A 22696-nucleotide genomic window follows, 5' to 3' on the forward strand; every position below is an offset into this window, starting at 1 on the left:
TACCAATTTCTGAAGTCGGGACCTAAACTAGACACTCCTCCCCTCCTTGGTGGTAGGTGTGCAAAGGAGCACAGAAGAGAAATGACGACTGGAGACCAATGATGCTGCGACAGGGAAAGTCCAGGCAGCCAGCAAATGCAGCTCAGGAACTTCCCATACCTGCTTCGTTAGTTTTAATGCTCCCCGTTGGTCCTACCGCCCCCAATGCTATCGGGCAGTGGAACATCCTGTGGCAGAGTGCCACAGTTTAATAGCATGTTGTGTGAAAAAGCACTTCCGCCTGTTTATTTTAGACCTGCTGCATCATAATTTCCTGTAAGAAACAGAAAATTGATGTTCCTTCCTCCCTTTCTCTGACCTGCCCATGACTTCGTGTACCTGCATCGTATCTCCTGTCAGCAAGCTTTTCCCCTAAGGTGAGCAAACACGGAAACCTGCTTTTCCGCACGGCTCCTGCCTCTACCTTTTCCAGTGCTCCCTTTTGAGACGGGCTAACCAGAACTGCCAGCAATAGCCAGGGCACAAACTGCCAATGATTTATACAGCAGCATAATGATGTTTTCTGCTTTGTTCTCTGCTCCTTTAAAGTAATTCCAAAATATCCTTTTTAGGCTACGGCGGGGTGTTGTAGCGATGTTTTAATAGAAACAATTGCTGAGACACCAATGGCTCTTTCCGGAATAGTAAAACCTGATGTATAGTCAATTGCTGTGGTGTTTGTTACCTTCATTACATCCGTTGCCATCGTATCTCATTTACCACACTAGCACTTGGCCACTCAGTATTATCTGGTCTCTGCCACATCGCGCAGTCCTGTTTAGCTACCCTAAATAATTTTGGATTAAATTTTCCTTCTCCACATCACCACATTCAGAAAAAAAAGCGGCAGAGATGACTGTGAAACTCCTCAATAACCTCGCTCCGCTGTGAGCGCCCATCATTCACCCCTACCTTTTCTTTGCCACCTTTTAGTCAGTTATCAATCCCCAAAAGAGCCTTCCCAGGCTGCTGCCCCTCATTTCATGGAGAACCTTGCCAGAAGTTTGCAAAACCCAACGCAGCGCTTCAGGAATTACACCTGCGGAGCGGGGGGATCCGGACCACCAGCGTACCTGAGAAACAAAGGTCAGACCCTTTCCAACACCCCCCCCTCCCCCGAAAAGCAAGCCGATGCTCTCCATGTTCATCACCTCGCATCTACCAGCTTCTCCTACCGTGTCACCGACGTTCCGCAGTCCCCGGGGCCGCTGCGGTCTCTGCCACGGGCCGCTCCGGCGGGCGGGGGGCTCCGGCACCCTCCAGGCCCCCCCAGCCCGGCCGTTAACCCCCTGCCCACCGCCGAGCCTTCCCCCCCGGGCGCTGCCCGCCCCAGCCCGGGTCACCCCGCTGCGGCATGGTCCCCAACCGCGGTCGCCGCCCCAGAAGGCTCCTGCTGCCGCCAGCCCCACCCGCGGCCGACAACCGGGAGCGGAGGGGCCGCCGCTGCCTTCACCCCCCTCACCAAGACCCGCGACCTAGCCCCACGACAAGCACCGAGACCTCCATGCCGCCCTTACCGGGGCCCGGGGCCACCCAGGAGGCCTCAGAGCCGCCCCGGGCCCTGTGCGGCCCCACCGTTCCCCTGGCAGCGGCCCCGCCGTTCCCCTGGCAACGCCCCCCCCCCCCTCCAGCCCGTACCAGGGCGACGCGGACCTTGCCGAGCCCCCCCGAGCCGCCGCTGCCGCTGCCCACCCCCGCCCAGCCCGTCGCGGCCCCCTTCCCGGCCGGCACGGCCTTACCCGAGGCGCCGAGGGAAAATGGAGGCCTCCGCGGCGGCGGCGGCGAGCGAGGGGGGGCGGAGCAGACGAGCGGCGACCTCCCGGCGGGCGGAGCGGCACCACTTCCGCTTCCGGCGGCGGCGGGATGGGGGCGGCGGCGGCGGCGGGACGGCGGGTACCGCCGGTTCTGGTGCCCGTGTTGGTGCTGGCGCTGGGCGCGGCGGTGCACGGCGGCCCCGGACCCGTCACCTGCGGCTCCGTGGTGAAGCTGCTTAACGTGAAGCACAACGTCCGCCTGCACTCGCACGATGTGCGCTACGGCTCCGGTAACGGGACACCCCCCACACACACACACACACACACACGCGCTCCCCGGTACCGGCACCGTGCCTGACCGCGGTTCTTCCCCCTTCGCAGGCAGCGGGCAGCAGTCGGTGACCGGGGTGTCGGCGGCGGATGACGGGAACAGCTACTGGCGGGTGCGGGGCCGCACGGCGGCCGTCTGCGAGCGGGGCACGCCGGTGCGCTGCGGACAGGCCATCCGCCTCACCCACCTGGGCACCGGCCGCAACCTCCACAGCCACCGCTTCGCCTCCCCGCTCTCCGGGAACCAGGTACCTGCTGGGATCCCCGGGACCTCGGCCCGACCGGGGATCCCCCGTCTTGTCACCCCGGCCCAGCCCCTTTCCCCGGGCACAACCGGGGATCCCCCCCTTGTCACCGGGGCCCCAGGCCCTGCCGGGTCCTCCCAGTCCCAACCAGGTCCCCCTTGTCCCCCACATCCCTACCAGCGCTGCCATGTTCCCTGGTCCCCCATGTCCCCACCGGCCCCACCCTGCTCCCCAGTCCCTGCTGGGTTCTCCCTGTCCCCCCCAAACCCGGTCCCTTTCCCCCAGCACCCCAGTCCCATCCAGACCCTCCAAGTTCCGAGAGAGCCCCAATCCCAACAAGGACTCCCTTGTCCCCCAAGCCCCTTCCTCCCCCCCTTGCCCTCTGAGCCCAACTCAATATCCCTGAGCACCCCCCCCCCGTCCCCCATCCGGCCCCCAAACGAGCTCTTTTGTCACCCGCAGGAGGTGAGCGCGTTCGGGGAGGCCGGCGAGGGCGACTACCTGGACGACTGGACAGTGGTGTGCAGTGGGACCTACTGGTCGCGGGACGGCGAGGTGCGCTTCCAGCACGCCTCTACCGATGTCTTCCTCTCGGTGACGGGGGAGCAGTACGGGCGGCCCATCCACGGGCAGAAGGAGGTGCACGGCATGGCCGCCTCCAGCCAGAATAACTACTGGAAGGTGATGGAGGGCATCTTCATGCAGCCCAGCGAGGTCTTCAAAGCGGAGCAGTACCATGCTGAGTTGTGATGGACAGACAGACTGCTGCCGAGCATCTGGGCGCTGCCCTGCGGTGTTCGGGGCCACTCGACCCAGGAGATGGCTCCTGTCCCCACCTGGGTCTGACACACACCAGGACACAGAGTCCCAAATCCAACACGACGCAGATCCCACTGTCCTGAATTCGAGGTGGAGTGGATTCTGCTGTCCCAAATCCCAAGGTCCAGACCTGACCAAAGCAGAGCCCAACATCCAAGATCCAACATGAAGCAGGTCCCCACATCCTAAATCCAACCCAAAGCAGATCCTAATGTCTGGACCTGACCCAAAGCAGAGCCCAGCATCCAAGATCCAGCACAAAGCAGGTCCCCACATCCCAAATCCAGCACAAAGCCGAGCCCAATGTCCAGACCTGACCCAAAGCCAAGCCTAACATCTAGATCTAACCCAAAGAAGCTGAGCTCAACATCCAGACCTGACCCAGAGCCGATTCCTGAGCTCCCCAACCCTTCCCTTGTAGCTCCCTCCTCTGCTCCCCCGTTCCCTCCAGCCGCGGACCCCAAAGGACTGCTGTCCCCCGGGAGCTGTGCCCCGTCACCCCCCCACTCCCCCCAACCGCTCCCAGCACCCGGCGGGGCCCATAAAAGAGCTAAACCCTCCTCTGTCGTGTGGCTGTTTGTGCGGGGGGGGGTGGCAGGGACGAGCGGGGCTGGGGGGGCGGACCCGGTGCCCCCCCCCACCACCACCACCGCCGCCATATCCCGGTGCCGGCCCCGGCGGGGCGCTGCGGCTGCCGCTCACTCCGGGAAAGCGCCGCTCGGCCCGGCCCGGCCCGGCCCGGCCCCGCCCCTCCCAGCGGCCACTCCGGGTGCGCGGGCGGTCGGCCCTACGGACGGCGGCGGTACCGGGGCAGGGGTGGGGAGGGAGGGGGGGGGAACCGACACCGGGGCCGGGGGCCGCCATGCCGCCGCCGCTGCTGCCCGCCGTCCTGCTCGGCCTCGTCGTCGTCGCGCTGCTCGCCGGGCTGCTGGCGCGGTCAGGGCCTGGGAGGGGGCACGGGGGGTTCAGGAGGGGGGACGGGGCTGGGGGGGGGGGTGCGCAGGGGTCATGGGGGGGCCCACGGGGCTGGCAGTGGGGTGACAGGGGTGTGTGGGGGGGGGGGGCGCAGGGGTTTGGGGGGGTGTCAGGGCTGGGAGAGGATCTGCTGGGGTGGGGGGGGAGCTCGCAAAGGTCAAACGGGGGCCCACGGGGCTGGCTGGGGGGTGTCGGGGGGGTTTGGGGGCCCGCGGGGGTTTTAGAGGGGGGTGACAGGGGTGGAGGGGGGCCACGGGGGGCCCACGGAGTTGTGTGGGGGCTGCCGGGGGTGTGTGGGGGACCCGTGGGGCTGGGGATGATGTGTCAGGGCTCTGGGGGGGGGGTCAGCAGGGGGTTCAGGGGGACAAAGAGGGGTTGTGGGGAGTGTCAGGAGTTTGGGGGGGGGGCTCACAGGGCTGGGGGAGAGGTGTTGGGGTGTGGGAGGGGCCTGCAGCGGTTTGGGGGGGTCCCAGGGCTGTGGGGAGCGGTGTGTAGCGCTTGGGGGGGCCCATAGGGCTGGGTGGGAGGGAGGGTGTCGGGGGCTTGGGGGCTTGCAGGAGTCCTGGGGTGGGCAGGGGGTGTCAGGGGGGTGTGGGGGTCTGAGGGGGCCCTCGGGGCTGGGGGCAGGGGTGACCCTGCAGGGTCTCTACCCCAGCTTGGGGCTCCCATGGCGACAGGGCTCTGCCCAGGGACCCTCCATCCAGCTGCGAGTGCTGGAGCTGGTGCTTGAAGGGAAAGAGGGTCCCCGGCCCCCAGCCCCAGCGCGGAGGCTGACCCTGGCTTTCCGCCTGTCCCCGCAGGTGGCTGGTGTGTCGCCTGGCTGTCACCTGGTGCCGGCAGAAGCTTAACGCAGAGCTGAAGATCGGCTCCTTTGGCTTCTTCTGGGCCCAGAACATCAGCCTCAAGTTCCAGCAGGAGCAGCAGACTGTGGTGGGTACCCGAGTGAGGGGTGGTCACAGGCCAACGAGGGCAGGCAGGACGCTGCAGTCACTTCCAGTCTGGCAGCAAATCCCTGCAGCCAAGCTCCTGTTGCGCAGCCCCGTAGCTGCTGCCAGGCCCCTTCTCCCACAGCCAAACTTGGGGGTTTTGGATGCTCCCCGAATCTTCCCGCATGATGCCAGACATTGGGAGCGGAGCAAGAATGTCAGGATGACGTCAGGCAGAATCAAGTTGGTTTTTCTCTGACCTACCTGTGCATCCTTGCAGGAGATCGACAACGTCTGGATCTCTAGTAAACTGAGCCGGGAGCTGCCGTACGTACCCCCACCCCAGCTCCCTTTGGGGGGTCTGGCTCATCCCTGGCGCAGACTGCAGTTCTGCTGCCTTTACACCTTCCTGCAGTGCCTGTTTCCCCATGGTCTGCTCTGTGTGGGTGTGAAGGACCCTTCTTCTGGGTGGCAGTGTCTTGCGGATGTTCTTGTGCTGGCCCTGCGTGTCCCCAGGGTGGGGGGGGCATCCCTGGCAATGGGGCCGGGTGTGCCATGCGCAAGCTCCGGTAAGAATTGCCCGGGCTGTTCTTCCGCAGGCGCTACTTTGAGCTGTGTTTTGGTGAGGTGCGAATCCGCACAGATCTCCAGAAGGGCCCTGGGTTCCAGCCATCCATCCCGGAGGCTCCCAGAGAAGCTGATGGAAATGAAAGCAGAGTAGACCTGACTCTTAAACCCTCCCTGCTGAGGCTCCTTAGCCAGGTGAGACAGTGGCTCGGTGAGAGGATATTGTGCGCTGCGCTGCTGTCAGACATCCCTCATGGTAGCACCTTCCCCCCCCAGCTCTTTTCCATCCACATGGACTCCATCAACATCATCGTTCTGCACGTGGCCACCTCAGAATCTCTCTGGCACATCCAGGCCAGCAAGACCCGTCTCCTCCTGAATGGCGACGGCAAGAGGTAATGTTGTGCTCACGTCCTGCTCTGCTCCCCACACCCAGCCCCGGGTCCCAGGGGGCAGGGAGGCTCCTCTGACCCACCCAAGGCTCCCTGGTGTCTCACCTCGCCCCGTCCCACTCGGCAGCATCCCATGTCACCTGCGATGTGACACATTAACCTTCTCCGAGTCTGACCTGGTCCCTCTTTCCTTCACGGGCAGCTTGAATTGTGTGTTCTCCAAATTATGAGTTGCTGCTCTGTGCACGGAGTTAGGGTGTGCTCTGCTTTTGGGAGGACTTGGAGCAGGGACCTGGCATCCCTGTGTCCCACAGAAAAGGGAGAGCAGGGGCTTGGTTCAGAGACAGCACCGTCCGCAGCCTCCATCTGTTCTCTGCTCTCCCCAGCCTGATCTGCGAGGTGAGCCTGACAAAGGTGAACAGCAAAGTGCTCCGGAGCAGCCAGCTGGTGAGCGTTGGGGAAGGGAGAAATTCAACACTTCGGGCCTGGGCACTGGCTCTCTGGGACACCGCGAGGACCTGTTCCAGCCCGTCCCTGAGGCTGGGCGATGCGGCGAGGCTCTGGGCTCCACGCTGTGCCCAGCGCTTCGCCTGCAGCATCTGTTGGCAGGGAGGTGGGTGACTCCCTGTGCGCTCCTTGCCCATGTCCCCACGCAGGATGACACCTGCCTGGCGGAGCTGGCCCTGGCACTCTCCCTCTCGCTGGAGATCAGCAAGCGGCAACTGGTGGGCGTCAGGCTACGCGTCTGGACCCTGCAGGCAGAGCTGCACGAAGGGCTTTTCTGCAGCCCGCTGCTGCACCACATCACTGCCAGGGCCCAGCGCAGCACCGCAGGGGAACAGCCCAGTGCAGGTCAGGGACAGGGACGGGGACAAGCCCTGGGCAGGGCAGGGGCTGGCAGTCCCCACACTTGCACTGCAGCCAGAGGGATTTGGCTGTGCTATCAGTGCTGCCCACTGCAGGGAGTGGGGGTCTGGGCAAGAGCCTTCCTGTGACTCTGTGTGTCCTTCTCCAGGCCCGGGGGAGCCCCTGAAGTCCCTGTCTCTGCTGAGCAGGGACACCCTGCAGCTCATCCCCAGGAGGGTGGAGGTGAAGCTGGAGAACACCAGCATGGTGCTGTCTATGAACAGCCAGAAGAGGTAAGGAGGCAGGGGGAGGCTGTTCTAGCCTCGATCAGTGCTGGGGACAGGGACAACTGTGCCATTCCCTGCTCATTCCCTGCTCTGCCAGAGGGAAGGACAGAGCTTGGCCTGGGGCCGGGCTCTTGGGGAAGGAGGAAGGCACGTGAGCCAGTAGGACAGCCTGATGGGATCCTCTGCTGATGGGATGAGGGCGCTGGGCTGGACTGCAGCTGGGCACTGGCTGGAGTCTTTGTCTGTGCCAGCCGTGCCAGTCAGCTGGGGATGAGAGACAGGGAGATGGAGGACATGACGGTGCAGTTCCCTTCTGGCAGTGACTCCCTCCTTCTCACAGGCACCTCACCTGGAGCCTGAAGCTGCTGCAGTTTCTATATAAGCGTGAAGAGGAGCAGATCCCACTGCGCAACTTCACGCCCACCTCAGACCTGGACCAAATGAGTGTAGACCTCCAGCTGGAGGGCAAGTAGCCGGGAGGGTGCTCGTGGGACAGGGCTGCTGTCGCCGCCCTCTGCCACCCCTCACTTCTGCTCCTCTCTCTCCCCAGACGGCCTTCTCCTGTCCCAAAGCCGCCAGCGCATCGTGTGCCTCAACTCCCTGCAGACCAGCGTGCAGGTGAGTGAGCTCTGGGCACGCTCCTGTCCCCCCGGGGGTGCTGGTTCGGCTCCTGGCACGAGCTTTTTGCCATTCCACCCTCTCCCTGTTCTAGGTCACAGCCATTGACCTCTCGGCTGCTGTGCTGCTCAATACCTGCATCATCCACTACCGCCACCAAGAGTTTTCACACTGGCTGAGCCTGTTGGCGCAGGAATACAGGTGCCGGGCAGCGCCTGTCCCCAGCCAAGGGCACAGGGGAAGGTAAACTCAGCCTCAGCGCAGCTGCTGGTATCGCAGCTCGTTTCCTCTTGCCTGCCACGCTCTGGCAGGGTGCCTGGGCACCCAGCACCTTCTCTGCCTTGTGCACAGCCCGTGGGATGGGGAGGCTGGTACGGAGGGTGGCAGGCGGTTGAGGGGGGCCCCCTGCAGAGAGGGCATCCCTCTGGGCCTGCTCCCTGCTGGGCTCCGTGGCACGCAGCGCCCCAGTAACAGCCCGTCTCTGCTTGTCCCGTGCAGGAGCTATCCCCAAATCATAGCGCCCATCATCCTGTGTGCCTCACTGTCCAACGTCAACGTGTCGGTGCAGCTGGGGGACACACCACCCTTCGCCTTGGGCTTCAACTCCATCTCTGCAGGTACAGGCTGGCAGCTGGCCCTGGGGTGGCTGCTGGACTCTTCCTGGGGGTCAGTGGCTCTGCCAGAGTCACCAGGATGGTCGGTGTCCTGGGCCTGCAGCGTGGGAACGGGGGGGGGGGCCCTGCTGTCTTTGTGCTCGCTCGTGTCTGTGTCTGGCTGTGGACCCCTGCCTGGTTTTATCCGGGTTGCCCCTGTTCGGGGGCAGCTGAGCAGGCAGCAGCGAGCCCTGCCCTCACTCAACCCCTCCTCTCTGCCCGCAGACTACCAGCATCTGCGGCCACAGAGCGTGCACCAGCGAGCGGTGCTGGCCGTGGACCACCTCTGCTGGCGTGTGGGCAACGACTCGCATATCCAGCGTGCCCCGCATCCCCCCAACATGCACGTGTGGGGAGAAGCCCTCATCCTTGATTCCTTCAACCTGCAGGTAAGTGGCGAGCCAAGGGCACGAGGTGGGGGCTCTTGGGGGTTAGCTACCTGTCTGCGACCCCATGCGGGTGGCACAGGGATGCGTGGTGGCATGGGGACATCCTGCACCCTGAGAGCGATCATCCTGTTTGTTTTGCAGGGCAGCTACAACCAGCCCCTGGGCATGTCCAGCACCCAGTCGGACACACTCTTCCTGGACTGCACCATCCGGGGGTTGCAAGTGGAGTCGTCAGACACCTGCACCGAGTGCCTGGCCAGGGTCCTCCCCCTGTTCTGCCCACAGCCCAGCGGAGCTGAGCTTGCCAAGCAGCCGCCCTCTGCCTCAAGCGAGCCCTGGGGGCTGCTCTGGAAGGTAGATCTGAAGGTGGAGGATGTGAACCTTTTCACACTCTCAGCCCTGGTGGGTAAGTAGCATCCAGGCTGATCCCAGATGGCTGTCCTGGAACAGCCCCTGTGGTTAGAGGAACCTGGCAGGTCATGGCGCGCCTCCTCCACGCTGCCAGCACTGATGTGCCATCTCTCTAGGCGCCCTGGAGCTGCGGCTGGACACGCTGACTGTCCTGGGGAGCGCTGAGAGCTGCACGGTCAGCGTCCAGGGCATGGTGCTGGCCTTGGTGAAGACCATCACGGAGAAGATGCAGCCGTGCTGCAAAGCTCCTGCCATCCCCAACCCGATGGCCAACCTCTCCATGCTCTCTGTCACCTACCACAGCAGCATCCGCTCCCTGGAGGTTGGTGTGGGCCTCGGGGCTCTGCTTTATCTGGTACGGGTGGGACTGGGATGGATGAGGCAGGGGGAGGGTTGGTGGGCACCAAAAGGTGCTGAAGAGGAGAATGGGGCTGTGCTGTGCTGGACCCAGCAGTGATTTGGTGCCTGCTCGCTCTCTGTGCTGTAGGTGCAGTGCGGCGAGGGGCTGGCGGTGCTGTGGAGCCCGCCTGACCACATGCACTTGTACCATCACACCCTGGCCACCCTGCAGTGCCACGAAGCCTTGCGGAGCGCCCTCGGCCACAGGACGCCTCGTTCCCTGCCCCCAGAGAGCCCAGCATCCCACCCGGCCTCCCCTACTGAGACACTGGGGCCCCTCCAGCCAGATGGGACCCCCCCCAAAAGACTCCTGTCCCTGTCACTGGAGCTGAGCTCTGCCAAGCTCACAGCCTTTGTCTCTGAAGCCAACTACATCAGCCTGGCAGCCGAAAGGACCTCCGTGAGCTGGCATGGCGGTGCCCTGCATGGTTATTGCCCCGAGCTGGCTGCCGGCTTTGATGGACACAGCATCTTCAGCTTCAAGGAGGTGGAGGTGAAGCTGCTGCCAGAGCTGGAGGAGGTCATCTTGCACCGCTGCGCCTTCCCCACCCTGCGCACCCTGCGCAACCGCGGCTGGGCCTTCTCCTTTGCCAGCGTGACCATCGAGTTCCCCTACCAGTACGACTTCTCCCGCACGCTGGATGCTGCTGTGGGCGTGCAGAAGTGGCTGAAAGGTCTACACCAGCGTAGGCGCCCTGCCAGCACGGCGCTGCCCCCCGACCTCCTGCTTAAAGTGACGCACTTCTCCTGGGTCTTCCTGGATGACGTCTTCGAGGTCAAGTTACGAGACAACTATGAGCTGATGAAGGACGAGAGCAAGGAGAGCGCCAAGCGGTTGCAGCTGCTGGACGCCAAGGTGGCCGCCCTGCGCAAGCAGCATGGCGAGCTGCTGCCTGCCCGCAAGATCGAGGAGCTTTACGCCTCACTGGAGAAGAAGAACATTGAGATCTACATCCAGCGCTCGCGACGCCTCTACGCCAACACACCCATGCGGAGGGCCCTCCTCACCTGGACCTTGGCCCACCTGGAGCTGGTGGCCATGGCCGATGAGTCCTTCCACGGCACGGAGCACGTGTTGGAGCAGATGAGGGACCTGGATGGCGTCAGCCCGTTCCCCCCTGAGGGTCTGGAGATGGTCACCCAGTGGTGCCGCATGATGAAGGGCAGAGTTGGCAGCTTCTTTGGTGAGTTGCTTCACGTGAGGGTGCCCTTGGAGGGCAGCACGGTGGCTGCGTGGCCTGGGCTCCCAGGACAGGGACCTGCTGGCACCATGTGATATGTAACCAAACAGGGGAAATGATTTTTGGAGGTTCAATGGAGTGGGAAGGGGGCGGAGATGTGACAGGACAGCAGCTCCTGCTATGGCCCAGAGTGAGGGACCGGGGCAGTGTCCGTTTGCTGCCCCATCTCTCAGCCCATCCTCTGCCCCACAGCGCGGATCCGCGACTACCCTCGTTACCTCTTTGAGATCCGAAACTGGCAGCTTTCGGGACGGCTGATCGGAGCCGAGCAGTGCGGCCAGGCCTGCTCCCGGCGCCGCCAGGTCCTGAAGCTGGGGCTGCCCTGGGGGGACGCCACAGTGGAGAGGAACATGCCACCCTTGAAGTTCTACCATGACTTCCACTGTAAGAGCTGGAGGGACCGGGGAGCTCTGTGCTGGGGTGGGGACGGGGCTGCATGGGACATGCAAAGGGCTGAGCCAACCTCTGTGTCCCCAGCTGAGATCTCTCAGTACACCATCGTGTGGGGGCCCTGCTGGGACCCAGCCTGGACCCTGATCGGCCAGTGCGTAGATCTCCTCACCAAGCCCTCAGAGGACCCCAGCGCCCCATTGCCCTGGTGGGACAAGAGCCGCCTTCTCTTCCACGGGGACTGGCACATGGACATTGAACAGGCCAACCTGCACCAGCTGGCCACCGAGGTGGGTGCCGCCGGGGTAGGGAGCGGAGTGCGGTGTGGGGCCAGTTCACATCTGCCTCTCCCCGCCCTTGTCCTTGCAGGACCCCTACAACACCACAGAGAACATGCACTGGGAGTGGAGTCACCTCTCCTTCCACTGGAAGCCTGGGCAGTTTGTCTTCAAGGGCAACCTAGACATCAACGTCCGGACAGCTTCCAAGTGAGCGTGGGCCTGGGAGCGCAGGGGCTGCCACCAGTGCCAGGTGGGTAACTGGGGTCTCTTTCTCCATCCAGGTATGACGACTGCTGTTTCCTGCACCTGCCTGACCTGTGCATGACGCTGGACCTGCAGTGGTTGTGCCACGGGAACCCCCACGACCACCACGGCGTGGTGCTGCGCTCCCCCGAGTTCCTGCCCGAGGTGCCGGTGGGGCAGCAGTACGATTCCTACCGTGCCTTCCGCTCTGAGAACCTCAACCTCTCCATCCGGATGGACCTGACGCGGCCCAGTGAGGGTGGGTGACAGCGCCCTGGGGATCCCCTGGGGACTGGGGACGGGGCAGGGCATGCTGGGTTTAGTGATCCTTATCTGTCCTGGGTTGGGTGCTGCTGTGTCCCTGCCCTGCAGTGCTGGCTGACAGCCGGTGTATTCTCAGAGCACTCCCAGCCCCGGATCCTGCTCTACAGCAGCACCCTCCGCTGGATGCAGAACTTCTGGGCCACGTGGACCAGCGTGACGCGCCCCATCTGCCGCGGGAAGCTCTTCAACAACATGAAACCCAGCAAGAAAAAGCTGGGACAGCATTACAAACAGCTGTCTTATACTGCGCTCTTCCCCCGGCTGCAGGCAAGTCCTGGGGGTGAGGGTCCGGTGTTACATCCCCCCGTTCTGCCTCCGCTGGGCTCTCAGCCGCTGCTGTCTGCTCCCTCGCAGGTGCATTACTGGGCCTCCTTTGCCCAGCAGCGTGGGATCCAGGTGGAGTGCTGCCAGGGGCACATCTTCACTCGTGGCACCCAGCGGCTCATCCCGCAAGGTGAGTGGGGGCCCTGCTGGCATCGCTTCGGGGCAGTACCCCGGCTGACCCCTCTCCCTGTCCCCCAGCCGGCACGGTGATGCGACGCCTCATTTCGGAGTGGAGCATCACGCAGATGGTGAGCGACCTGAGCCAGGTCACCGTGTACCTCATGGCCTCCACTTGTGACGAGAATGCTGACCACCGGCTCGATACCCTGGTGAAGAAAACCCATCTGCTGAGCCTGTCCTCCCTCACCTACCAGCGGCACAGCAACCGCACGGCTGAGGAGGTACCACCGCAAACACGGGGCACAGCAGGTGTAACCCAGCCTGCGCTCGCCTGATGGCATCCCCCTGGGACAAGGAGACCTTGGTCTCTGGGTGCAAACGGGGAGGGATTTGGCTGGAGAGGAGACGGACCTGCAGGGCCTCTCATCTCCTGAGCACCTGGCCAAAGGGACGCCTCGTCCCAGCCACAGCATCTGTGGTACGGGTCCTTGCTGAGGGCACTGGGGTGGTCCCTCAGACTCCAGAGGGGACTGGCGGGGCTCCCGCCCCCCATGTGTGAGGCGCAGGGGCTGGGGGTGGCTTTGCCGTGCTGAAGCTTTGACCCTCTGTACCCAGGAGCTGCACCTGCGGGATGGGGACGATGGTTTCCACACGCACCAGCTGCACTTGGTGGACCTGCGAGCATCCTGGACCACCACCAACCGGGACATCGCCTTCGGCCTCTACGACGGCTACAAGAAAGCGGCTGTGCTCAAGCGCAACCTGTCCACTGAGGCCCTGAAGGGGCTGAAGATCGACACGCAGCTGCAAGCCAAGAAGCTGAAGCGGGGCCCGCTGTCTGCTCACTCCGTCCCTGCCAGAGTGACCGCTCCCATCACCAGCGGCCGTCCTGAGAGAGCCTCCTCGGGGGGTGAGCGCGGCAGGGAGGGGAGCAAGGGGAAACCCACACCCAGCAATGTGCCTGCTAGCCCAAAGCTATGCCTGCCTTCACCCAGCCTCCCCGCAGCCTCGCGCTGACCCTTTCTCCTTCCCCAGGGGCCTACATGCTGCAGAAGCTCATTGAGGAGACAGACAAGTTCGTAGTCTTCACGGAGGAGGAGTCGGGGGCTAGCGAGCAGCTGTGCGGCATCGCCGCCTGCCAAACCGATGACATCTACAACCGCAACTGCCTCATCGAGCTGGTCAACTGCCAGGTACCTGCCCTCGGCCAGCCTGCCTGTCCCCACGCTTTCCACTCCCCATGGCCTTGCTGTGAGGGGCCGTGCCTGGCCCAGAAGGGCTTGTCTGACCCCCAGGGTCTCTCCCCCCACAGATGGTGCTGCGCGGCGCAGAGACGGAGGGCTGCGTGATCGTTTCTGCTGCGAAGGCCCAGCTGCTGCAGTGCCAGCACCACCCCGCCTGGTACGGGGACACGCTGAAGCAGAAGACGTCCTGGACGTGCTTGCTGGATGGTATGCAGTACTTCGCCACGACGGAGAGCGGCCCCACTGAACGGGAGCATGGGCAGCTCTGGCTGGAGGTGAGCGATGGGTGAGCTGCGCAGGCAGCGCTGCTGGTACTCTGGGCAGGGAGAGCAGGGACGCCACGAGGTGCCTCCTTGTGTCCCCAGGTGAAAAATATTGAGGAGCATCGTCAGCGGAGCCTGGACTCAGTGCAGGAGCTGATGGAGAGCGGGCAGGCGGTGGGGGGCATGGTCAGCACCACCACAGGTACTGCCCACAGAGCTGGCTGCATTGCCTTCCCCAAAAGCACTCGCATGTGACCCCAAGGCTGGTGAAGCTGAGAGCGCCTGCCCTGTCCCCGGATGGCTCCAGGAGCTGGCTGAGGCTCTTGAGCCCTGCGTTGTGGGGTCCCCAACATGCTGTGACACAGCGCTCTGACTGGGGTCCCCCTGCCTGTCCCCAGACTGGAACCAGCCCTCAGAAGCCCAGCAGACTCAGCAAGTGCAGAGGATCATCTCTCGCTGCAGCTGCCGCATGTACTATATCAGCTACAGCCATGACATCGACCCCGAGCTGGCCACGCAGATAAAGCCCCCTGAGACTCCGGCCAACCAGGAGAAGGAGGATCTGCTGAAGAAGCAGGAGGGTGGGTACATCCAGGCACTGTGTCTCGGGGGGTAGAACTCTGGGCTGACCCGCAGGTGCTGGCTAAATCCAGGGATGGTCTGTCTTGTCCCTGCTGAGATCAGAGGGGCGCATACAGGCGGGGTCCCCAGCCACGTGGCAGTGCACCAGATGATGCTGGACATGCTGTGTCCGCTGGAGCCAGCACAACCACCTCGGCTCATTCCTCATCCCTCTCTACCTCTGGCTGGCCCCACAAGTATCCCGTTTCTGGCTGCGCTGAGGCCGCAATGTGTCCTTTGTGTGTTCCTGCAGGAGCTGTGGATACATTCACACTAATCCACCACGACCTGGAGATCTCCACCAACCCTGCGCAGTATGCCATGATCCTTGACATAGTCAACAACCTGCTGCTGCACGTGGAGCCCAAACGCAAGGTACCCACGAGGCTTCAGGTCACCGTGTCACTCGCTGCACCCAGGGCAGTCCTAACCTTCCCCTATTCCTATGTCCAGGAGCACAGCGAGAAGAAACAACGGGTGCGCTTCCAGCTGGAAATCTCCAGCAACCCCGAGGAGCAGCGCAGCAGTATCCTACACCTGCAAGAGGCCGTGAGGCAGCACGTCGCCCAGATCCGGCAGCTGGAGAAGCAGATGTACTCCAACGTGAAGGTGACCCTGTGTTCTGGCAGGGCCTGGCTCCCCGGGATCCCTGGTCCAGGGCAGAGGGTGCTGAGGGGTGTCTATCCTTCAGTCCCTGCAGGACGACAGCAAAAACGAGAGCCTGCTCGACCTCAACCACAGGCTGCAGCAGCAGCTGAGCCAGGAGAAAGCTGACCTGCAGCTGGAGAGCGAGGAGCTGAACATACTGATCAGGTAGGGGACATCTCTGGCTTCCCCAGCATTGTGTCCCCCTTACTCCAGGGCTCCCAGGTCCCAGCACTCCCCTTTCTGCTGCAGGTGCTTCAAGGACTTCCAGCTGCAGCGAGCCAACAAGATGGAGCTGCGAAAGCAGCCGGAAGACGTGAGCGTGGCGCGGCGGACTGAGTTCTACTTTGCCCAGGCGCGCTGGCGCCTAACCGAGGAGGATGGGCAGCTGGGCATAGCCGAGCTGGAGCTCCAGCGCTTCCTCTACAGCAAGGTACTGAGCCGGCCGGCGGCACCCGCAGCCCCTGAGCCGGGGCCCGGGACGTGCGGGACTGACAGGTCTGCGTGCGCAGGTCAACAAGTCTGACGACACGGCCGAGCATCTGCTGGAATTGGGCTGGGTCACGATGAACAACCTCCTGCCCAACGCTGTGTACAAGGCAAGCGGCAGCCTGGGGGAGTAGCACTGGTCCCTGGGGACCCACGGGTGGCCTGTCCTCACCCCGGCCGCCCGTCCTCTTCCCTGCAGGTGGTGCTGCGTCCCCAGAGTTCCTGCCAGTCCGGCCGGCAGCTGGCACTCAGGATTTTCAGCAAGGTCCGGCCGCCCGTGGGAGGCATCTCCATCAAGGAGCACTTCGAGGTGCCGGGGCTGGGCCGGGAGGTGGCAGGGTCCCCGTGGGGCGTGGGCAGCGTGTGCCTGGCTCTGACGTGTGCTTCTGTCCCCGCAGGTGAACGTGGTACCCCTCACCATCCAGCTCACCCACCAGTTCTTCCACAGAATGATGGGTTTCTTCTTCCCCGGCCGCAATGTGGAGGAGGAGGAGGTGGGGGATGAGGAAGACAAGTCCAAGCTGGTGACGACAGGTGAGAAGTTCATGGTCACCCTCCTCCCTGGCACCCGAGCGATATGTTCTCGAGCGGCTCTGGCTGCGTGTCCAGGATATGTTTGTGGGCAGCTGCTGGCAGGCTATACGGCGAGGAACAGGGATTTGTGGTCTCCCCTGCAGGCAGGGAGACGTTGGGGATAGCGGCAAAGCTGGGAGGGGTCTGGGTGACGGCTGACCCCCAGGCAGACACCAGCCACCGCCTCCCACCCTGTTTGTCCCAGGGATCCCCGTGGTGAAGCCACGGCAGCTGATTGTGGGCGATGACTCACTGGGCCCAGGGAAGGGAGTCGCTCAGGGACTGAACCGGACATCAGGGGTCAGAAGATCATTCCGAAAAGCACCCGAGGTACCTGCTGCTGCCTTGAGGGGGGAACGTGGGAGAGCCCTGCTGCGGAGCCAGTCTGTTTTCCCTTGGCTGCAGGGCTGGGCAGCCATGTCCTCCCCCACTTGCCTGTCCCTTTTCTCCTGTTCCCTCCCACCATGAGGATTTGCATCCTTTACAACCAAGCACCTGCACGCTTGATTTGCTCCCTGAAGCAACTCATTTTCCTAACACCATGCCAGAGCAGCTCTCACCTCTTCTCCCCGGTGAAGCAATGCCATGGCCTAGTGCCTGGCTGTCCCTTCCCTGCTGGTTCCTGGCTATGTCCCCTCTCCTTCCCTTCTGCTCATGGCTCTGTCCCCAGCATCCCGTGGATGACATCGACAAGATGAAGGAGCGTGCGGCCATGAACAACTCCTTCATCTATATCAAGATCCCGCAGGTGCCGCTCTGCGTCAGCTACAAGGTGTGGGGCTGGCGGGACAGGGCGTGCTGGGGAGGGGGCACAGCGTCTCTGGCTGGGGGTGACCTGGGACATTGTCCCACGCTGCCTGACACCCCTGTCACCCAGGGCGAGAAGAACAGCGTGGATTGGGGCGACCTGAACCTGGTGCTGCCGTGCCTGGAGTACCACAACAACACGTGGACGTGGCTGGACTTCGCCATGGCGGTGAAGAGGGACAGCCGCAAAGCCTTGGTGGCACAGGTGGGACCCCATCCTGCGGTGCCTCCTTCCCGCTTGCGGGGAGGGTGCTGGAGCTGCTCTGCCCAGGATGGAGGCAGTAACCCCACAGCAGGCAGCACGTTCTCTGGAGCGGGAAGCAGCCAGGCTGGCTCGGCAGCTCGGGCTCTCACCCGCATTGAGAGGCCTGGGTGCGATTGTGGGGTGCTGAGCCCCCTAATTTCCTGGGCAGGTGATCAAAGAGAAGCTACGCCTGAAGCCAGCAGCGGGCGCGGAGGCCCGGGGGAAGCTGGAAAACAAATCAGACGGGACCATCCAGCAGCAGGAGGAAGACGAGAAGGCGCGTCTGCTCATCGGGCTGAGCGTGGGCGAGAAGAACCCCAGCAAGAAGTCGATCTTCGGCAGGCGCAAATGACAGCAGCACCCGGCAGGCCGGGAAGGGACTGGGGTACCCCGTGCTCCCCGCTCCGGAGGGGCACCCCTATGGCAGGGGGGGCCACGCTGCTCGGCGCGGCGATGCCCGAGGTGGGGGTCAGCCGTGGGCAGGCCCTCAGCAGCCCTGTCGCTGCGGGGCAGGGGCGCAGCAGCACGGGGCCGTGTGGCGCAATGTGCTCCGGGGCCGCTTTGTGGGGCGCAGCCCCCCGTGCCAAGGGCTCCTGTGAGCTTCCCCCCTGCCTGCTGTGCGGGTGCTGGGCCCGGCCCCAGGGCTTGGTGAAGCAGCAGGATCGCTCCAGGCTGGGAGAAAGGGGAACGGGAGAGAGTTTCAATAAAGAGTTTTTAATTTGGAACAGCCTTGGTCTGGTGGGTCATTACTCCCCCCCCCCCGCCACTTCGGGCTGCGTTTTCCCCCTTCTTGGCTCAGCAGCACCCCACTGGCTGTGGCTTCACGCCCCCCACCCTTCCCTGGGGGCACCCGGTTTGGGGGCGCGGGGCTCCCTTGCGGTGTCCGCCATCACCCCGAGCTCAGCTCTCGCGCTCGTCCGTCTCCCATCGATGTGGGATCCCATCGGTGCCCGGGGCTGTGCCGGGGCTTGGGGGGGGGCTGCCCCGGGGCAGGGAAGCTGCCGCAAGTGGGGTGCAAAGGGAGGATGAGTGGTTGAAGGGGGAACCCCAAAATGTGCACGGGGGTCCCAGAGGGCGTGCCCCGCCCAGACGCGGGGGGGGGGGGGAATCAGTCACGGGTGGGTGTCCCGGGGTGCGCTCCCGGTGCAAAGGGGCAGCCCTGGTACCCGGTGCCGGTGCGGGGGGTGGTCGCACCCGGCCGGGGCGGGGCGGGGCGGGGCGGAGGGGTTATGTAAGGCGGTGGATTACCGGGGACCGGGCCCGGGGCGCGGCCGGGCGGCGCCGCGATGGGAGCAACGAGCAGCGGCCCCGGGCCGGCCCCGGCCCCGGTGCGGCCCCCCCAGGTGCGTGCGGCGCCAGCGGCCCCGGGGATCGCCCCTGCCCCGGGGTCCCTCCGCCCCGGGATCCCCCCGCTGACGATCCCCCCACGGTTCCGCAGGGCCGCGCCGTCGGGTCGTGGGTGCGGGCGCTGCTGGGCCGCGCCGCACCGGTACCGGTACCGGGGTCGGGGCTCGCCCTGGCCCCGCGGGGCCCCGCCGAGGAGCCGCCGCTGCCCGGGTGGCCGCTGCCGCAGCTCGTCTCGCTTTTCCTGCCGGAGTTCCCCGTCCGCCCCTCCGCCCGCCAGCAGCAGCTCAAGGTGCCGTCCCGGGGCTCCCACCCTCCTCCTGGGGTCCCGGTGCATCCTAACGGGGTCCCCGACCGTCCTATCGGGGTGCCCGCGTATCCCGACCCGGCAGCCCCGACCGCCCTAACGGGTCCCCTCGCACCCCCGTGTCGGGTCCCTGCACGTCCTACCGGGGTCCCTGCACGTCCTCCCGGGGTCCCCCAGCACCCCGTGCATCCTCCCGGGGTCCCCGAGCGTCCTCCCGCGCCATCCGTGCATCTCGTGCCGCCATCCCGGGATCACCGACCGTCTTACCGGCTCTCCTCGCACGCCGTGCCGGGTCCCTGCTCATCCTACCGGCGTCCCCGGCCGTCCCACCGGGTCCCCTTCTACCCCCGCCGGGTCCCGGTGCCCCGTGTCGAGTCTCTGTGTGTCCTGCCGGGGTCCCGTGCATCCTGCCAGCATCCACAACTGCCGTGCTGGGGTCCCCGTGTCACTGTCCCCCGTGTCCCTGTGCCCCATGCTGGGTCTCCGTGTGTCCCCACCGCCTGCCTTGGGTGCCCTGTGCCACCCCACCTCACTCCACGCGGGACCCTGCCTCACCCCAAGCCCATCTCCGTGGGGTGCTCAGGCCCTGATCCCCCCCCGCCCCCCAGATCCTGGGCTTCGTGGCCAAAGGCTCCTTCGGAACCATCCTCAAAGTGCTGGACTGCGGGCGGGAGAAGGTCTGTGCCGTGAAGGTGGGTGCTGTCCCCAGGGCCCATGGGTGCTCCCGCCTACCCCTGGCCACCCCTGATGGCCCCTCGCCCCCCCCCCCCCCCAGGTCGTGCCCAAAGTGGAGGTGCTGCGCCGTGACACCCTCAAGCAGTGCAAGGAAGAAGTCAGCATCCAGGTTAGGGGGGGGGCCAGGGGGGACCCCAGCCCGTAGCGAGGGGTCAGGGCGGCCGTGGGGATGGCAGGAGGCCTCTGGGGCTGCGGAGGGAGGGTGGCAGGAGCAAGGTCCCTGGCTCCCCTGGCCCCCCGCCCCAGGGGCCGCTCACCCTCTCTGCTTTGTGTCCCCAGAGACAGGTCAGGCACCCGTTTGTCCACGGGCTGGGGGACAGCTGGCAGGGCCAGCGCCACCTCTTCATCAGTGAGTGACCATCTGCCTGCGGGCTCACCGCCCCCCCTGCCTGCGCACATGTCCCTGCCGCCCGCACACGTGTCCCCGTACACGCGCACGCTCCCCCCGCGCTGCCCGCTGCCCTGCAGGGATCCAGGCGCTCGGCTGCCGGTTCCCACCCTGCACCCACCGTGGGGACGGGGACACAGGGATGGGGATGGGGACACAGGGATGGGGACGAGCCGCAGCAGGGCAGGGACCAGCATGGGGGTGAACGAGCCCCTTTGCCTGCCTGGCCCCGATGGCCCTGATGGCTGTGCCACCTCAGTGCCCACGTAGTTTGCATGTTCCCAGTGCCTGTGTGACCCCGGGGACCATGCCACTTTGGTACCCGTGTAGCCACGGTGCCCGTGCCACCTTGGAGCTCATGTGGCCCTGGTCCTTGTGTGTCCCTGGTGCCCACATGGCTCTGGTGCCCATGTCACCGTGGTACATAGCCCCAGTACTTGCATGCTCCTATGCCACCTTGGTCATGCCCACGTCACCTCAGTATGTGGTCCTGGTGCCCATATACGATGCTAGTGCCACCTTGGTGCCAGCGTGGTCCTGGTGCTCGTGCCACCTCGCTGCCCTTATGGCCCTGGTGCCCATGTCACCTTGGTGCACGGCCCCAGTGACCCATCTGGCCCTCCGTGCCCGTCCCACCCCGGTGCCTGTGCCCCTCGTGCCAGCGCAGCCCAGCCCCGCGGGGCAGCCCATCGGTAAGGTGCGTCGCCCGTCCCGGCAGTGTGCACCTACTGCAGCACCGGAGACCTGCACGCGCTGTGGCGCGCCGCCGGGCGCTTCACCGAGGCCACCGTCCGCCTGTTCGCCGCCGAGCTGGTGCTGGTGCTGGGTGAGTGGCCTGCCGTGCTGAGGACAGCCACCACCATCCCCACTGGTGGGGACCTGCAGGCAGGGTCAGCCCTCCCAAGGGCGGGCAGCTGCCTGCCGGGTGCCGCAGGGGTGGCAGTGGGCACCATGCTGGGAGGGGACCCGCCACTCTGATGGCTCTGTCTTCTCCCCAGTGTACCTCCACGACCTGGGCATCGTGCACAGAGACGTGAAGGTGGGTGTCAGTGGGGTTGGGGGGACCACAGGATGGTTTGGGGGGGGTCTCTGAACCTCCTGGCATGGAGAGGCCACCCCAGCACCGGTCTTGTTTCAGATGGAGAACATCCTCCTGGATGAGAGAGGTACGAGTCTGCTGGCCCTGGCGTGGGGACATCCCAGCTGTGGGGATGCCCCTGTCCACGGGGACACCCCATCCACAGGGCCCCCACACAGTGTCTCACCCCACAGGACACCTCAAGCTCACCGACTTCGGGCTTTCCCGGCACCTGCGGTGGGGTGAGCGAGCCCACACCATCTGTGGCACCCTGCAGTACATGGGTAAGGGGGCAGTGGGGGGCTGCAGTGGGGGGCATGCCCCCCCCCCAGGCGCTCACCCGCTCATTCCCACAGCCCCAGAGGTGCTGAGCGGGGGACCCTACAGCCACGCAGCTGACTGGTGGTCCCTGGGAGTCCTGCTCTTTGCCCTGGCCAGTGGGGAGGTGAGGACTGCAGGGTGTGGGGGGGTACGAGGCACCCCATGGAGCCCCTAAATCCACTCCCTGCCCCCCCCCCAGTTCCCCGTGGCGCCGGCGGGGGACCACGTGGCCATGCTGGAACGCGTCAAGCAGAGCAGCTACGAGAGCCCACCCGCGCTCAGCCCCGCACTGGCCCGGCTGCTCGCTGAGGTAACCCTCCCACCTGGATTTCGGGGCCCCCACTGGCCCCCCAGGCTGGACGCCAGCCTCCCGGCCGCTCACCGGCCTCCCTCCGTCCCCAGCTGCTGTGCCACAACCCCCTGCACCGCCTGCGCTACCTCCACCACTTCCAGGGCCACCCCTTCTTCCGCGGGGTGACCTTCGACGCCGACCTGCTGCAGAAGGACCCGGTGGCCGTGGCCGTGGCCCCGCGTCCCCCCGAGCAGCCCCCGCCCGACCCTGCCACCTTCGCCGACTTCGACTGCGACCTCGCCGCCCCCCCGGGCCGGCCCTGGCCTGGCTGAGCCACCGCGGCCGGGACCCCCCGGCATCGCTCAGGGACACCCCCCCCCCCCATCACACACCCCCCCGGCAGCGGGTTGGACCCTGCTGGGCCGGGTCCCCCTTACCCCAACGCTGTACCTCTCCCCGCGGGAGCAATAAACCCGAGAGCCGCGGGCACCGCTGTGGGTGCTGCCCTGACTCCTGCGGGACTACCGGGGGGGAGAGCGGGACCACCGGGGGGGAGAGCGGGACTACCGGGGGGGAGAGCGGGGCTGGTGTGTGCCCCCTCCTCCCGCGGGCAGGGGTCGGGGCAGGGCTGGGGGGGCCGTGCGGGGCTGGTGCCCCCGGGACAGGCGCTGCCGAGGGTCCGGGGGGGGGTTCGGCCCGTTCCCCGGTGCGCCTCGCGCTGCCCGGCGCTATCCTTCCCCGCGGGGGGCAGTACCTCGCGTGAAGCCACGCC

General features: G+C 65.3%; 4 protein-coding genes across 6 annotated transcripts in view; 3 read left to right on the forward strand and 1 right to left on the reverse strand.

Moving 5' to 3' along the window:
* Window positions 1-1902, reverse strand: part of SUPT6H (SPT6 homolog, histone chaperone and transcription elongation factor) — a 28225-nt gene extending 26323 nt beyond the window's left edge. For 2 of the 3 annotated variants that reach the window (XM_075771893.1, XM_075771891.1), the window contains exon 1: window positions 1779-1902. The gene's annotated coding sequence lies outside the window, so the exon portion shown is untranslated. Of the gene's footprint in view, window positions 1-951; window positions 976-1778 lie in introns of those variants that run through there. The other variant, XM_075771892.1, reaches the window with a different exon arrangement.
* On the forward strand, window positions 1883-3747 carry SDF2 (stromal cell derived factor 2). The gene is made up of 3 exons (XM_075771895.1): window positions 1883-2083; window positions 2175-2371; window positions 2831-3747. The coding sequence occupies exons 1-3, from the start codon at window positions 1903-1905 to the stop codon at window positions 3116-3118; spliced, it is 666 nt and encodes a 221-aa protein (XP_075628010.1). The 5' UTR covers window positions 1883-1902; the 3' UTR covers window positions 3119-3747.
* A 269-nt stretch (window positions 3748-4016) lies between these two features.
* Window positions 4017-18181, forward strand: BLTP2 (bridge-like lipid transfer protein family member 2). The gene is made up of 39 exons (XM_075771293.1): window positions 4017-4123; window positions 4963-5092; window positions 5369-5415; window positions 5688-5850; window positions 5932-6050; window positions 6434-6494; window positions 6704-6899; window positions 7063-7186; window positions 7521-7645; window positions 7731-7798; window positions 7893-8041; window positions 8297-8415; window positions 8677-8840; window positions 8982-9246; window positions 9368-9573; window positions 9739-10834; window positions 11084-11275; window positions 11369-11571; window positions 11651-11769; window positions 11844-12064; window positions 12206-12396; window positions 12484-12583; window positions 12652-12854; window positions 13189-13483; window positions 13609-13766; window positions 13886-14092; window positions 14183-14282; window positions 14479-14661; window positions 14955-15076; window positions 15155-15310; window positions 15393-15514; window positions 15599-15779; window positions 15859-15945; window positions 16035-16145; window positions 16234-16369; window positions 16614-16738; window positions 17079-17180; window positions 17286-17420; window positions 17629-18181. The coding sequence occupies exons 1-39, from the start codon at window positions 4050-4052 to the stop codon at window positions 17809-17811; spliced, it is 6738 nt and encodes a 2245-aa protein (XP_075627408.1). The 5' UTR covers window positions 4017-4049; the 3' UTR covers window positions 17812-18181.
* A 501-nt stretch (window positions 18182-18682) lies between these two features.
* On the forward strand, window positions 18683-22301 carry RSKR (ribosomal protein S6 kinase related). Its single transcript, XM_075771423.1, has 12 exons — window positions 18683-18802; window positions 18898-19095; window positions 19719-19802; window positions 19886-19954; window positions 20125-20194; window positions 20952-21059; window positions 21232-21272; window positions 21372-21399; window positions 21506-21595; window positions 21668-21756; window positions 21832-21942; window positions 22035-22301. Exons 1-12 carry the CDS (start codon window positions 18746-18748, stop codon window positions 22254-22256), a joined length of 1167 nt encoding a protein of 388 aa, XP_075627538.1. The 5' UTR covers window positions 18683-18745; the 3' UTR covers window positions 22257-22301.
* The last annotated feature ends 395 nt before the right edge of the window (window positions 22302-22696 follow it).

Source organism: Balearica regulorum, chromosome 19, assembly GCF_011004875.1.
Source record: "Balearica regulorum gibbericeps isolate bBalReg1 chromosome 19, bBalReg1.pri, whole genome shotgun sequence".
NCBI lineage: Eukaryota > Metazoa > Chordata > Aves > Gruiformes > Gruidae > Balearica > Balearica regulorum.

Excerpts from the sequence above, each read along its gene's own strand:
- RSKR (XM_075771423.1), top strand. The coding sequence starts at position 18,746 with ATGGGAGCAACGAGCAGCGGCCCCGGGCCGGCCCCGGCCCCGGTGCGG. Across the intron at positions 18,803-18,897 it reads CCCCGGTGCGGCCCCCCCAG|GGCCGCGCCGTCGGGTCGTG; the intron begins GTGCGTGCGGCG and ends ACGGTTCCGCAG. Across the intron at positions 19,096-19,718 it reads CCCGCCAGCAGCAGCTCAAG|ATCCTGGGCTTCGTGGCCAA; the intron begins GTGCCGTCCCGG and ends CCCGCCCCCCAG.
- BLTP2 (XM_075771293.1), top strand. The coding sequence starts at position 4,050 with ATGCCGCCGCCGCTGCTGCCCGCCGTCCTGCTCGGCCTCGTCGTCGTC. Across the intron at positions 15,780-15,858 it reads AGCGCTTCCTCTACAGCAAG|GTCAACAAGTCTGACGACAC; the intron begins GTACTGAGCCGG and ends CTGCGTGCGCAG. Across the intron at positions 17,421-17,628 it reads GCAAAGCCTTGGTGGCACAG|GTGATCAAAGAGAAGCTACG; the intron begins GTGGGACCCCAT and ends TTTCCTGGGCAG.
- SDF2 (XM_075771895.1), top strand. The coding sequence starts at position 1,903 with ATGGGGGCGGCGGCGGCGGCGGGACGGCGGGTACCGCCGGTTCTGGTG. Across the intron at positions 2,084-2,174 it reads CGATGTGCGCTACGGCTCCG|GCAGCGGGCAGCAGTCGGTG; the intron begins GTAACGGGACAC and ends CCCCCTTCGCAG. Across the intron at positions 2,372-2,830 it reads CCCCGCTCTCCGGGAACCAG|GAGGTGAGCGCGTTCGGGGA; the intron begins GTACCTGCTGGG and ends TGTCACCCGCAG.